Raw genomic sequence first — 15573 nt, forward strand, 5'->3', positions numbered from 1 at the left:
TATCACATCTTCAGAGACCTGTTAACACACCTGTGTTAGTAATTGATGTATTAAGCTTATTTTGAAAATTAGTAAGGATAAAACTTGAATAACATACGAAAAAAAGTTTGACATAATGGAGGTATATAGAAAACATGCACTACTAATTCGGGAATTTTAATTTTTTCAAGTACAAATGGAACATTTATACAAATTGACTATATGTGTTTCTAAAACCAAGTTTCATTAAATACCAAATATTGGTATCACACAGATCATGTTCTATGACCACAGTACAATTAAGTCAGTGGCAAACAAAACATAGCTAACCAAAATATGCTGTATTTTTAGAAAATGTAAAATATATTCTGAATATCCATGATTTAAAAGCAATCATGGTGGACAGCAAAAATACATACCAAATTTGTGAGATGTAACCAATACAGGGCTTGGAAGAAAATTTAAGCCCTAAGATAACTATATGAGAGCAGAACATGAACTGAAAATTAAGAATCTAAGTTTCTGACCTAAGAATTGAGAAAAAGAACAGAGTAATAATAACTTAGGAGGAAGGAAGTAATAAAGATAAGAGCAGAGATAAAGTATAAATTAAAAATAGAACAAAGCAGCAAAACCAAAGATGTTTGTTTGAAAAAAACAACTAAAACTGATGAACCTGGTAAAACAAAAAGAAGTCATAAGCAATGTAAAGAAAGAAAAAAGTGTACACTTCAAAAGGGTGAATTTTGGGGCACCTGGGTGGCTCAGTAGGTTAAGCGGGTTAAGCGTCTGACTCTTGATTTCAGCTCAGGTCATGATCTCATACTCCGTGAGATTGAGCCCCATATTGGGCTGTGTAGTCAGCACAGATTCTCTTCCTTCCTCCCCCTCTGTCCCTGCCCAGCTTATGCTTGCTCGCTCTCAAAAAATAAAAAAAAATTTTTTTAAGGGTGAGTTTTATAGTATGTCAGGGAAATACAAATCAAAACCACATTGAGATACCTCCTCATACCAGTCAGAGTGGCTAAAATTAACAACTCAGGAAACAACAGATGTTGACCAGGATGGGGAGAAATGGGAACCCTCTTGCTCTGTTGGTAGTGATGCAAACTGGTGCAGCCACTCTGGAAAACAGTATGGAGCTTCCTCAAAAAAAAAAATTAAAAATAGAATTACCCTATGACCCAGCAATAGCACCACTAGGCATTTATCCATGGGATACAGGAGTGCTGATTCATAGGGGTACATGTACCCCAATGTTTGGAGCAGTGCTATCAACAATAACCAAATTATGGAAAGAGCCCAAATGTCCATCAACTGATGAATGGATAAAGAAGATGTGTCTTATATATACAATGGAATACTACTTGGCAATGAGAAAGAGTGAAATCATGCTATTTGCAGCAACATGGATGGGACTGAAGGGTATTGTGCTAAGTGAAATAAGTCAGAGACAGGTACCATAGGTTTTCACTCATATGTGGAATTTGAGAAACTTAACAGAAGACCTTGGGGGAAGGGAAGGGGAAAAATAGTCTCAAACAGAGAGGGAGGCAAACTATAAGAGACTCTTAAATACGGAGAACAAGCTGTGTTGATTGCGGGGGAGGGGTGGCGAGGAGGAAGGGAAAATAGGTGATGGGCATTGAGGAAGACACTTGTTGGGATGAGCACTGGGTGTTGTATGTAAGCGCTGGGATCATGGGAATCTACTCCCAAAGCCAAGAGCACACTGTATATACTGTATATTAGCTAACTTGACAATAAATTATATTTTTTAAAAAACTTTAAAAAGTTTAGAAGTAGAATCATAAAATAAAAATTAAAAGGGTGAATTTTATACTATGTGAATTATATCTCAATGAATGGAAAAAGGTTGTGAATAACTTTAGCCTAATAAATTTTGAAGCAGCAGCAAATTAACAGTTTTCTTGAAAATATAATTTAACCAAAACTGACTTAAGAAAACTTGAAAAATCTGTATTTAAGAAATTGTGAAATAATTAAAAATCTGTCTCCTTATGAATTAATTAGCATAACCCACAGGCCCAGATAGTTTCCAGGTAAGTTTACTAAGCATTTAAAGAACAGATACACATGTTCTTCCAGAGCATAGAAAAAGAGGAAAGATGCTTTTCTGCTCTATTTTGAAGTTACTTTTTAATCTTGATGCCAGAAAGCAAAGACATGAAGAGAGGATAATATATTTTCACTTATTAATATAGATGGTAAATCCTATAAAGCCTTAGCAGTATCAGAAATTGGAAAGACACGGAACAAGAGGAGTTCTCAAATTGCTAGTTGGAATATAAATTGGAATAGCCACTTTTTTTTTTAAGTTTATTTATTTACCTAAGTAATCTCTTACCCAACATGAGGCTTGAACTCATGATCCCGAGATCAGGAGTCATATGCTCCTCTGACTGAGCCAGCCAGGCACCCCTAGCATAACCACTTATGAGAGCAGTTTGGCAATATCTACTAAGATCAAGATGCTTATAATTTAAAACCTAGGAATTCTGGGTATATAGTCTAAAGACACATGTCCACAAGAATACATGACATTGCAGAATTATAAGATTGAAAATTCAGGGCAGTGGGAGGGAGAATCTTACTATTCATCAGCAGGAGAATAAATGTGTGGGTTCCATAAAATAGCAGTCAGGATGGATGGATCTCAAAAAATAATACTAAGAGAAAAAGGAAACTGAAGAAGACAGACTTTGCCAGTTATACAAAGATTAAAAGCATACAGAAAAGCATACATACATTCCACATATGTAGAAAAGATAAACATGCATGTAACTATTAATCCCAATCATAAGAGAGTGGGAGTGGAAAGAGATTGGGAAGGAGTGGGGACTTCTGCTGTATCTACATATGTATCTGAAGGGAATGGGGCAAAATGTTAATTAACAAGGTAGATGATGGGTACATAAATTTTCCATACCTTTTTATCTTCTTGAAATATTTTACTTAAAAACAAATGTTGTGCCAATTCCACTACTCTATTCTACAGATTTTCTTTTTCCTTTAGGACTAATAAGGATGACCAGCCCTGCCACTGTTATGATACCCCAGAGTGGAAATGTGTCATCTTCCATGATGGCACCAGGCCCCAATTCAGAGCTGCAGCCCAGGACTCCTCGCCCTGCTTCTCAGTCAGGTAATGACCTCCAATCTTTGTGGCTTAAAGAGACTGGAACTCTCTGCAGAGATCATTACAAAATTCAGCTATTTCTGATTCCACGTTCCTAACTGCCCAACTTAAATGCCACCTTCTTCACAAAATCTGCCCTATTTCTTCAAGTTGAAAGTCCATTTCCTTCTCAGAATTTCTCTTTCTCTTATCAGTTACAACCCAACATTCCTAACAATGCATTCCTTGGGCTACTTAGTCCTGCAAGATACTTCTTGGCAGAGAATTCCATAATAAATTTGGTAAGTGCATCATATGTTACCTCCTCCCTAGAGATTCAGAATTAATGTATTGGAGGCACTGGAAGTCCTGCCATGAAGAAACCTGTCTAAGGTGGTTAGGTTCAGTTGTTTCCCAAACCAAATTGACTGTATTTTGTTTTATTTTCTTATAACACTAATGAACATAGTTCCCAAGAATATGCTTTGGAAAATACTGCTCTCCACATTTTATGTTTGGCTCTTATATCCACTTTTGAACCATAAGCTCTTTCTAGACAGTATCCATCTTTCTGTCATCTTGGTGTGTTGCTTTGCATATAGAAGGTGTTTGCAAACATTTCATTGAAGGTACCAGGGGATTTTACTCTATATTTTTCATGATTGCCAGGACTACTGTAGGATCTAGGGTTGCAGTAGTTTAATTATTGCTTTGTTGACTGTCTTTAAACAGATGCAATGGATCCACTCCTCTCTGGGCTCCATATACAGCAGCAAAATCATCCCTCAGGATCTTTAGCTCCCCCGCACCACCCAATGCAGCCTGTCCCTGTGAACAGACAAATGAACCCAGCTAATTTTCCCCAGCTGCAGCAGCAGCAGCAGCAGCAGCAGCAGCAACAACAACAACAACAGCAACAGCAGCAGCAGCAGCAGCAGCAGCAGCAGCAGTTGCAGGCAAGACCCCCACAGCAGCATCAGCAGCAACAGCCACAGGGAATGAGACCCCAGTTTACTGCCCCAACTCAGGTGCCTGTTCCTCCAGGCTGGAACCAGCTGCCTTCTGGAGCCCTTCAGCCTCCTCCAGCCCAGGGTTCTCTGGGCACAATGACTGCAAGCCAGGGGTGGAAGAAGGCTCCCTTGCCTGGCCCAATGCAACAGCAGCTCCAGGCAAGACCATCCTTAGCCACGGTACAGACACCTTCCCACCCGCCCCCTCCATATCCCTTTGGCAGCCAGCAAGCCTCACAAGCCCATACAAACTTTCCTCAGATGAGCAACCCAGGCCAGTTCACAGCTCCTCAGATGAAGAGCTTGCAGGGAGGGCCCTCCAGGGTCCCAACCCCCCTGCAGCAGCCCCACCTCACCAACAAGTCTCCTGCCTCCTCACCCTCCTCCTTCCAGCAGGGATCCCCTGCATCCTCCCCAACGGTTAACCAAACTCAGCAGCAGATGGGACCAAGGCCACCTCAAAATAACCCACTTCCCCAGGGATTTCAGCAGCCCGTCAGCTCTCCCGGTCGGAATCCTATGGTTCAACAGGGAAATGTGCCACCTAACTTCATGGTGATGCAGCAGCAGCCACCAAACCAGGGGCCACAGAGTTTACATCCAGGCCTAGGAGGTGAGGAGCACTGAAGCTATTTGTGTTGATAAATTTACTGGAGATAGATCTTAGTAGAACTTCAATTTTTAGAGTTAATGGAGGGAGGATGTAATTATTTGGCTTTGTGGATGTAGTGGTGACACTTGATGTAACTTAGTTAACTTGATACATTATTGACTTGATACATTATGCAGCATCTTACTGGTTACATTTAAGCTAGCCCTCTGGATGAAAATGCAGGTAAAACTCAATATAGAGATTTTCATTTTGTTTTTTAAATTACTTTTGCTTGATCTTGGACTGATAAGATGTCCAGAAGAAACATGCATTTTATTAATTTAAACTGCTCAGCTGTTGAAAAAAAATTAAGATTATGCAATAGAGCAAAAATGAAAAAAATAAATACAGGGTCTTTTGGGGAAAAGGCCCTTCGAGTTTTCAAGTTTGATAATCTTAGTAAAGTAGTAAGCATGGTATTTGTTAAGTTTGATTAAAGTGTTAAAGGGGAATAATTTCAGAGATCATTGACTTTTATAGTTTATAATGCCAATGCCTGCTCCTTAGAGAGGGAATTCCACCAGTTATACCTAAAGGAGATTTATTTATTTATTTTGTAAGGTGCCTCTTGTATGAAGAAAAAGCAATGGAGCTTAATGTGTGAGAGGTAAAACGATTACAGTAAAACTTATCCATCTCCATGTTTATTATTTATCTTATTAATCATTGATCTAGTGCACATGAATGTGCTTGGAGCTTTTCAGTAAGGTATAGAGAGTGCCAGTAATACTGTCATCTGATGAACATATCCCCACCAAAAGACACCCATTGCCTACCCAGAAAAAAACCCTTGCATCTTTAGTGCAACATAGCAAAGGCATGTTCTCATGGTTTCTGGTGAAATTAAGTTGCTCATCAGTCTCTTCACTCTCTTGTAATTAATTTTACTGACGTGCAGGCTCTGATATTTAAATCCTAAGAAGTTTTTAGAAAATGCAAGAATGTTTCAGTTCCAAACTTCACTGTTCTGGGCATCTAGTCCTGGATCAGTGGAAGCTGGGTAGTCCCTCCTGCAAATGTGATTCCTGATTTAATTATAGTGGAAGCATGCAAATGGGGACTTGTCACTGCTAAAGAAAGGACAAATGCATATTTGTCTACAGAGCGTTTTTCAGGACATTGAAAAATTGGTCCTTAAATGGACTAAAACAAAAATTTTTAAGTGAGCTTTAGGTCTTGATGCTTTCATAGAGCAGATTATGTGCTCACGTAGGTGATCTGGCCACATCAAGGCCTATGTTATAAACAATGAGTGGGTTCTGAGATCCTCCTTCTTACAGATCTGTTTTCTGAAATTAAACCTTCCTATAAAAGGAAGTAATACTTTAGTAAGATTCCATTAAAGCATGGCTTTTGGTACCATAGCTGTCGGAATTGCAGCAAACCTTATAAGGGGAAGGCATGATGATAATTTAATATAGCCTCACTTTGAAGCTCCTATGGATTGTTGCTAATGTCCTGTCTCTTCCCAAGAGACGAGCACAATATTGGGGGAAGTTTTCCACAAAGGAGATTGTCATCCATTTCCCTCAATGGAAAAAAAATCACCTATCGTTAATATCAGGACCCAGCTCTTTGTTTTATAGTATTTCATATCAATTTGTTTGAATATGAGAGAATTTAGCATATTACTTTGGTACCTATGTTAAAGTATGTAAAGTTTTGGGGTCTGTTGTATTACAGAGAAAAGTGAGCCCTAAACCTTGCTGTGACATGGCCTCAGATCACATTTAGGGAGCAGATTGCCATCTCTTCCTTGGCATGTTCTAAGTGTAAATTTTTTAGTATTTCTTTTTCATTTTGACAATGCTCATGTAAGAGATTGTGTTGATTTTTTTAACCATCTTTCCCAACCTTGTTATTTAAAGATCTTACCAGTGTGACAGAGAAAGCTAAGCCAGTGGAGACTTCATGCAGCTCATCCTTCCTTATTCATTCCACATCTAAGCAAGAGTATAAATTTGCTAGGTAACTGCCTTACTCATTGTTTTCTATTAAGGAATGCCTAAACGCCTCCCACCTGGCTTCTCAGCAGGACAGGCCAATCCGAACTTTATACAAGGTCAGGTGCCTTCGACCACAGCAACCACCCCTGGGAATTCAGGAGCCCCTCAGCTGCAAGCAAATCAAACTGTCCAGCATGCAGGTTTGTTTTCTGTGATTTATTCAGCCAACATTTATTGAACATTGTGTGTTAGATACCATGATAGATAATAAGAATATACAGATAAATATAAATCCTGGTCCTTCTCTTAATCTCAAACCCAAATTATTCTTTCAGGGCAATAACTAATATATCAAAAGTAGGTACAGTGTCTTGGGAACCGAAGGAAAGGAAATTAAACTTGAGTTTGAGCAGGTTTCAGCAATTTTTTTTTTCCTGTAAAGGACTCCAGATAGTAAATATTTCAGACTTTGCAGATTATATGGTCTCTGTTGCAACTACTTAACTCTGCTATCACAGCACAAAAGTAGCCATAAACAGTATGACAAATGAGCATGGCAGTGTTCCACACATTGTTTATTTAGAAGCTGGCAGTGGGCTTGATTTGGCCCATGGGCCATGGTTTGCCAACCCCCAAGTTAGTAAAAGGGCAAAAGGCATTTCTGGCAAAGGAAACTATAGGTACAGAGACACATGGCATTTTGGGCAACTGCACCTTTTAAAATCTCTCTATAGTACATGTTAGCTTTGTTTATGCAGAATGTCTAAATTCTGGTTTATAATGTGGTGTTTGAAGAACAGACTTTAATCAGTATAGATTTAATGTCGACAGTGTATTTGTGGAGAAATAGGATAGAGCAGAATGGCTAAAAAAATTTGTAAAATAGTGTTGTAATATGCCCAGACTTCATGTTTCTGGTTGCTTAGGCACCACATGGACTAATCTTCTTATCCTTTCTCATTGAGCCAGTTCGGAATGAAGTAAGTGCAAACATTTTCTGTGGAGAACTCCCCATCCCCACTTAGAGTTAATTTAGTTGTGTGGTCCCAGCTTTTAATGGTAAATCACTAAGGAACAAGAAAAGTTCTAACTTAGTTTTGTTTTTTGTTTTTTGTTTTTTAAGTTCAAACTACCTCTTGAAGTGTGAGAGAAGGGCAGGTTAAACTGTTTTACTTTACCCATCTACCAATGCAAAACTGCGTTCCTGGTTATGTGAATTTATGGTTTCTGTAGGAAGTTATGAATAGTGATAAAATCATTCATCATTCTTCCACCCAAGCACATCTATTTTGTATTTCTATATGGTGCCTTCCACAGGCACATACTGTTTAGACTTCCACACTTCTCCTAAGATCGTTCTACTCCTGTCTCTCATTTTCTGTTCTCTTAACCCTACTTTATTTCTCTTGTTAGCTTTTAGTTCTCCTGAAAAAATATTTGTCTGTTACAGTCTCTTGCCAACTCCATAGAGTCAGGGGTTTGGTATGTCTTGTTAATTGATACTACCTTAGCACCAAAAGTGTCTTGTGCATATTAGTTACTCAAGAAGTAATTAATGATTGAATGAGTATACACTGTATATTCAGTGTGTATAGAATATTCAGTTTATACAGTATATACAGTGATCATGGAGTTTAAGAGTTTATAAGGCTAATGATCCCAAAATCTTTTTTGGGATTCAGAAAAACTGAATAATGTGAACAAGGGACAGTTTGTCCCCTGCCTCCCTGGCTGGAGTGTGGATTGGCCTCATAACTTCATTATGGCTGCCACTTTCTAGTCCTTACTTAAAAGTGACAAAGAGCTATAAAATAATCTAAAAGAGTATTCAGTAAAAAGGGGGAGATAATGCAAGTAACTATAGGAAAATCCTAAAGACCCAACAATAAGTAAACACTGCAGCAAGCCAGGCAATGTCTTTGTCTAAATTAGAAATAACTGATAATAGGACATGTGCTATATGATCCACCAGGGACTGCCACAGGGAAGGGTCAGTGAAGTTTTGTTTTTTGTTTGTTTGTTTGTCTGTTTGTTTGTTTTGGTGGATCAGAGATTTATTTAACACCAGCAGGCTCAGAGGAGACCATTTCTCCAAAGCTCTGAGCCTAGGGGTCAGTGAAGTTTTAACATCCCTTGGTAGCTGTTCCTCTGTCTGCAGTTTCTGGGTTATCTGTCAGTTGACTTACACCAGAGGCACAGCTTCAGATAAGGAATAAGGAATTTTTACCACACTGGGGCAGAGGAGACCTGTCCTTAGGAAGTATTAGGTGTTCTTTCCTTTCACGTGCAGCATCCAAATACCACACATGTAAACTTTGAGAGTCATTAGTTTTCCAGGAAGCATGTTTAAATGTCTTCTCAGCATTGCCAAGGTTTTCCTAAGACAATGCATCACGTTTGTTGTTTTCCTGACTCATCTAAAGCAGAGCTTATTTCACTAGCCTACAGTGCTTTTCATTAATTTTCTTCACCTTAAAATAGCTACATGTCATTTTCGAACAATGAGATACTGCCTTTCTCTTTATTTCATCTGAAAGAAAGTAAACTGTTGATCTTCAAAGTGTTATCTTTAAGTTACCAAACAGGAGTAAAGAAACCATTTCCCCTTCTCTCTTGTGTGGTCATTGGGAATGTAACCAATCATTCCACAGTCATGTCTCCATACTTCAAAAAAGCCACAGAAAATATGTCAAACATAGCATATTTATTTATGTTGGTCAGTGGATATATGGGTTATTGGTGTTTCTCCAATTAGAGTATATTAATACCAATATAAGAGTATTTCTATCTGAAACTGTCCTTTTTTTGTTTGTTTGTTTAAGGTGGTCAAGGAGCTGGTCCTCCTCAAAACCAGATGCAGGTGTCCCACGGGCCACCAAATATGATGCAGCCCGGCCTCATGGGAATTCATGGCAACATGAACAGCCAGCAGGCTGGTAGTTCTGGGGTTCCTCAGGTGAACCTGGGCAACATGCAAGGCCAGCCCCAGCAGGGCCCACCATCTCAGCTGATGAGCATGCACCAGCAGATTGTGCCCTCCCAGGGCCAGATGGTCCAGCAGCAAGGAACCTTGAACCCTCAGAACCCTATGATCCTTTCAAGGGCCCAGCTTATGCCTCAGGGCCAGATGATGGTGAACCCTCAAAGCCAAAATCTTGGGCCCTCGCCTCAAAGGATGACCCCACCCAAGCAGATTCTTCCCCAACAGGGCCCACAAATGATGGCGCCACATAACCAGATGATGGGGCCTCAGGGGCAAGTTTTACTCCAACAGAACCCAATGATAGAGCAAATCATGACCAATCAGATGCAGGGGAATAAGCAGCAGTTTAACACTCAGAACCAATCCAATGTCATGCCGGGACCAGCACAGATAATGAGGGGACCAACTCCAAACATGCAAGGAAACATGGTGCAGTTTACAGGACAGATATCAGGACAGATGCTGCCACAGCAAGGGCCCGTGAGCAACAGTCCATCTCAGGTTATGGGGATTCAGGGGCAGGTCTTGCGACCACCAGGGCCCAGCCCACACATGGCCCAGCAGCATGGTGATCCTGCTACTACAGCAAACAATGATGTCAGTTTGTCTCAGATGATGCCTGATGTTAACATGCAACAAACCAACATGGTTCCCCCCCACGTGCAGGCCATGCAGGGAAACAGTGCCTCGGGAAACCACTTCTCAGGCCATGGGATGCCTTTCAATGCACCTTTCAGTGGAGCACCCAATGGAAATCAGATGTCCTGTGGTCAGAATCCTGGCTTCCCGGTCAATAAGGATGTCACGCTAACAAGCCCATTGTTGGTCAACTTATTGCAGAGTGACATCTCTGCAGGCCATTTTGGGGTAAACAATAAGCAAAATAATACCAACGCAAATAAACCGAAGAAGAAGAAACCCCCTCGGAAGAAGAAAAATAGTCAGCAAGATCTAAAGTAGGTTGTGATAGTTTTGCCTCAAATTGTATTTATTTCTATGTGAACTTTTTTTGATGGAAAATTTTAAACGTGTATAAAATCAGAACAGTATGAAATCCCTCTGCTTCAACAATTACCAAGTCATAGTCTGTCTTGCCTTCATCTCCCATTACCTTTCTGATTATTTTAAAGCAAAATGACTGTGAATATTTTCAGTACTATGTACCTCTGAAAGATAAGGACAGGTTGGGTTTTTTATTTTAATGAACACATAATACCATTAACATGTAGGAAAACTAACACTTTCTCCATAGTCTCACACACTCAGACAGTGTTCAAAGTTTTCTAATTCTCTTAAATTAATTCTTTTTTTATCGTTTGTTCAAATAAGGAGCCAAACAAGGTTCATACATTGCAACTGACTGATCTATGTCTCTTAAGTCTATAGTCTCAGGGATTGTGGCACACAGAAACTGAAAAGTAGCCAGTGCTACCACATGACACTCCACAAAGCACTTCAGGGTTATAACAGCTACTAGGGAGCCAGAAAGGCCAAATGTGTTTTGGAAATGAAAACAGTTTATCAAAACTCCCCGCTCTCTCAAATGGAAATAGTTTTGGGGGGGCACCTGGCTGTCTCAGTCTGTAGAGCATGCAACTCTTGATCTCAGGGTTGGGAGTTCAAGCCCCACGTTGGATATAGAGATTACTTAAAGAAATAAAAATAAAATCTTTTTACAAAAAGAAATAATTTTTTGTACAGATGCCTTTCCTTCAAAGGCTCTCTATTTTGTGAAAAAATAAGTAAGTAAAGGCTCTCCATCTCCATCATCCCTAGAAGCTTAAAACCTCATTCTAACATGGTTGGACCTTTTAAATCAATTACCCCTTAAGTAAAGGTTCTCTAGGTGAGTTCTTTTGCAAGATCATAGCAGGAAGGACGATTAATTTATATGTCATGTCTTGAAGCTAAGTGTTAATCATGTTTTTTTGACTTTGATAAAATGTTTCCAGAGGGCATATTGATTAAACTGGATTTTCTGCCTTTAATCGTAAAATTGGAAGAGACATTTGTTAATAGGGAATAGTGACTAATGAATGTAAAATGGGTTAATTGAAACAAATTGCTAGAACTGTAGGAGAGTTTTAGTTAAACAACCATAAATGTTCAAAATAAAACCCAACTGTCTCTGAGCCTTCCCACGATATTTCTTTGATTATACCATACTCACTTGCTGCTTGATTATTATAAATTAAAAGTCTGTGACTGTATATTAACAAACTATATTTTCCTAAATTCAGACTTAATTAGACCTTTAATTATCTAATTTTTCCAGTAGCTCTAAGTTAAATTCTTTACTGCTTTCAACCTGCTGTCCTGGGAGGGTATTTATTTCTCCCAGTAGTCTAAAATTGTAAGGCTATTCAGTTGCCATTAGTATGCATTCTTGCTGTCTTCACCAGCTCTGAGGAAGATCGCTTACTTGTTGGGGCTAGAAATTATGGAAAGGGCCTTATATAGGCATCAGGGTTCCTACAAAAGGGAGACAGTAGGTATAATAGGAAGAGCACTTGCTCCTAACTCTACCACTAGGTCACTGTGGAGCCTTGGACCTGTTTCTTACACCTCTCTGGGCCTTTGTTTTCTCATCCATAACATGAAGTGACTGGACCAGATATCTTGAGATTTTTTTAGCAGTGCAGTTCCATGAAAGTAAAGAGACCTACAGAATCCTTATAATTTGAAGTGAGAGAGAAGTCATAGAAGGAACAAATTGCTATAGGCATCTGGATGTGCTAAAGACCTGCTTCAAGCTCTAAATTTCCATGTGCTAGGACTTTTTAAAATGGATTTAAGGTAAGGCTTAGAAACCACACAGAATACAATGAGATCAAATACTGTCTAAAACTGGGTGACCAATATCAGGGCAAAGGGAAACTAAAGATAGGGAAGAAAGATACAGCCAGGAATAAGATTGCAAACCAAATGGATGTGAGTACATTGGTTCTTTGGGAATGTGGATGTTAGCAGATAACATTTTTTTTCATTTCTTTTTCCCCACTAAAAATTCTAAGCTACAACCAGATAAAAACGAAAGCATCCCAAAACCAGTGGGGATGTCTGCAAATACTCATTCTGTAGCAGAAATAATTAGCTTTGTTCTAGTATTCTCCATTTTTCTTTATTCTCTGGATACCATTTTCATCAGCCAACCTACAACTTCTTGCAAGGTGTTATGAATTGTGAGAGCTGCCGCTATAATATCCACAAAAAATAAACAATCTGGACTCCATGGTTGAAATTGATAACTATACCAAAAATAGTGTGGTTTCACAAGAATAATACTTTATAATGTTGATAGTCCAAACTATGATCAGGTCTTAAAACATTTAAGCGATGGATGATTACTTGAAAATCATTATGTCAGAAATTTGTAGAAAGCACTTTGAGTAAATAGCCATACTATTATTAGGTTAAGTAGATTTTATTGTTTAATGAAATTGCTGGATTATTTTTATGCCAAACAGTGAATATTTTATCGGACTAGAGATATGGAAGTTATGATAAATACGACAATGTAAACAGATTTTATGTCTTCAGAAATAGGGGAGAAGTTAAGCTACTTTCATGTATAAGCTAAGCAACTTACTCCCAAATGTATAATTTATTTTTTAGTACCCCAGATAATCGCCCAGCTGGGCTGGAGGACACGGATCAGCAGCCATTGCCTGGAGAACAAGGAATTAACTTGGACAACTCAGGCCCTAAACTGCCAGAATTTTCAAACCGACCACCAGGTGATAAAATGTTAGCTAAAGATTGCGTACTTTTCATCATTTATACAGCAGTACAAGGCTTCTCTTCAAGGAAGCATTGGTATTTTGTTTTGTCTCCTAACTAGGCTTCTTTAGCAATTAAATGTGTCTAATATTTGGAAACTTTGCCTTGATAGTAAGTAAAAATTTCAAATATAACTTCTGAAGGCATATGTATATGTAGTATATACAGTTGACCCTTCAACAACATGGGTTTGAACTGCATTATCTACTTATATGCAAATTTTTTCAGTAAATACAGTAGTATAAATGTGCTCTCTTATGATTCTTAATAGCGTTTTCTTTTCTCTAGCTTACTTTACTGTAAGAATACAGTATATAATACATATAACCCAGAATGTATGTTAATCAACTATTTATGTTATGTAAGGCTTCCAGTCCACAGGTAGGTTATTAGTACTTAAGTTTTGGAGGAGTCAGAAGTTATACATGGATTCTCAACTGCACAGGGGGTCAGTACTCCTAACTCCCACATTGTTCAAGGGTCAACTGTGTATATATACTGCTCAGATTAGCCTTCTTGATATTAAGTCCTCATAAAATCAGACTGAAATGTCAAGTGCTTCTTTATTCTTGTCAGTATCAAGATTCTAGTTGGCATCCAAATGGAGTAAGATTAGATGGAAAGATGTTTTCACTCGAATCCTGCTTGCCTGCCTTTCCTGCAGCCTTTCCTATTGGGTTGTCTCGAAGCAATGAACAGGGTTTACAATAAAATTTTTTTAATACAGTTTTTATTATGAATCTTTAAACATAAAAACTATATAAGAGTAATAAAAGAGACGCTCATGTACCTACCACCCAGCTGAATAATAAATAAGATCACTATTGGTGAAGCCCCCTGTGTTGTACCCCTTTTTGGCTATAAAATAATATTATCCTCTAAATGTTGAAAAGAAAAAAAACTTACTAAAATTCATTTATTCCAACCTAGGTGTTATAGAAGAACTAAGGCCAGCTGCCACAATATCTCTATACTTGTTACTCTTGGCCTGAGCAGTGATTTGTAACCTTATTCCCCTGTGACTCAGTCGAAGACACCCAAGCCTGTCATACTTAGGTCACTCTTCCCTGTGTGTACAAAGGATTATGTTTTGTTTCTTCCTCACTAGTTATTCCTCCTTTTTGACATGTAAGTGAGAGTGACGTTATTTTGGGTATGTACTGTAATCCGCCCTTAATTTATGTATTTTAAAAGTGAACCAAAAAAAAAAAAAAAAAGTAAATACACCATGATGTCAATACTACATGCTATTTATTACAAATTGTTTGGGAACACCACAATTCCAGTCAGTGAGTTGCAGCAATTGAGGCAGGGAGGTCACCAGTCTTGGCAGGTATATCTAGATGACATTATGAATAGGAAGATACCTTCTTCCCTCAAACACATGTGAATTCCTATATGAATCCCAGAGGTCCTTGCACACATCATTGCTTCCTTTCTAGAGTTTAAAAAGTAGGAACCTACAGGATGAATTTGGCCTATCATGTGTTTGAACTATCATGCAGTGTCTTAAACCAGATAAAAACCTGAATTTAGATGCCTTTGATAGAACATTCATTCTGCAGTTTGGCTCTGTCCACAGAACTACTATTGTCTTATACCAGACCACTTCTGTTCTTCACTACTGGCCTGGTGCCTAAAGGCATATGAGTTGCAACCCTTGATTAATAAATATGGGTTTGGGTTATGTTATAGACACTATGTGTGTTTTGGCTTTCATTCTCTACCATTTATGTGACGGCAACCCTAACCTGTCTTCTTAACGTTAGTGCCCTTTGGACTGCTGCCTCCAGCTTCTGGAACCTTTATAGCAGCCATGCCCTCAGCTGTAACTTTTGAAAAGTTGCTGTATTATCTGCTCTGCTCTATTTGGTATTTATTGTGCTACCTGGTGGGCTGATTTAAAGATAAAAGACATTTGTGACATAGCCCAACAACAGTGGGCTTCTACAGAAATGACAGTTTTCTTAATATGGGAACCTGAGTTAAACCTGTAGAAGTGCCATATTATTGTTGGCTCTATAATTGTAAAGAAGTGACTTGGGCCTGAAATAGAAAAGGATTTTGAAAAAAATCTCTAAAAC

At 38.7% G+C, this 15573-nt stretch overlaps 1 protein-coding gene across 12 annotated transcripts in view; it reads left to right on the forward strand.

The window, feature by feature from the left end:
- NCOA6 (nuclear receptor coactivator 6) overlaps positions 1–15573 on the forward strand; it is a 109110-nt gene that overhangs the window by 71538 nt on the left and 21999 nt on the right. For 6 of the 12 annotated variants that reach the window (XR_007461922.1, XM_049649937.1, XM_049649941.1 and 3 more), the window contains 5 exons: positions 2999–3145; positions 3851–4741; positions 6780–6926; positions 9549–10665; positions 13325–13446. Coding sequence is in view for 11 of the 12 variants with exons in the window: in XM_049649937.1 (XP_049505894.1) it covers positions 2999–3145; positions 3851–4741; positions 6780–6926; positions 9549–10665; positions 13325–13446 (2424 nt within the window). In the remaining variant the exon portion in view is untranslated. The remainder of the gene's footprint in view (positions 1–2998; positions 3146–3850; positions 4742–6779; positions 6927–9548; positions 10666–13324; positions 13447–15573) is intronic. The other 6 variants (XM_049649942.1, XM_049649947.1, XM_049649946.1 and 3 more) reach the window with 4 other exon arrangements.

This window comes from Panthera uncia, assembly GCF_023721935.1.
Source record: "Panthera uncia isolate 11264 chromosome A3 unlocalized genomic scaffold, Puncia_PCG_1.0 HiC_scaffold_11, whole genome shotgun sequence".
Classification (NCBI taxonomy): Eukaryota; Metazoa; Chordata; class Mammalia; order Carnivora; family Felidae; genus Panthera; species Panthera uncia.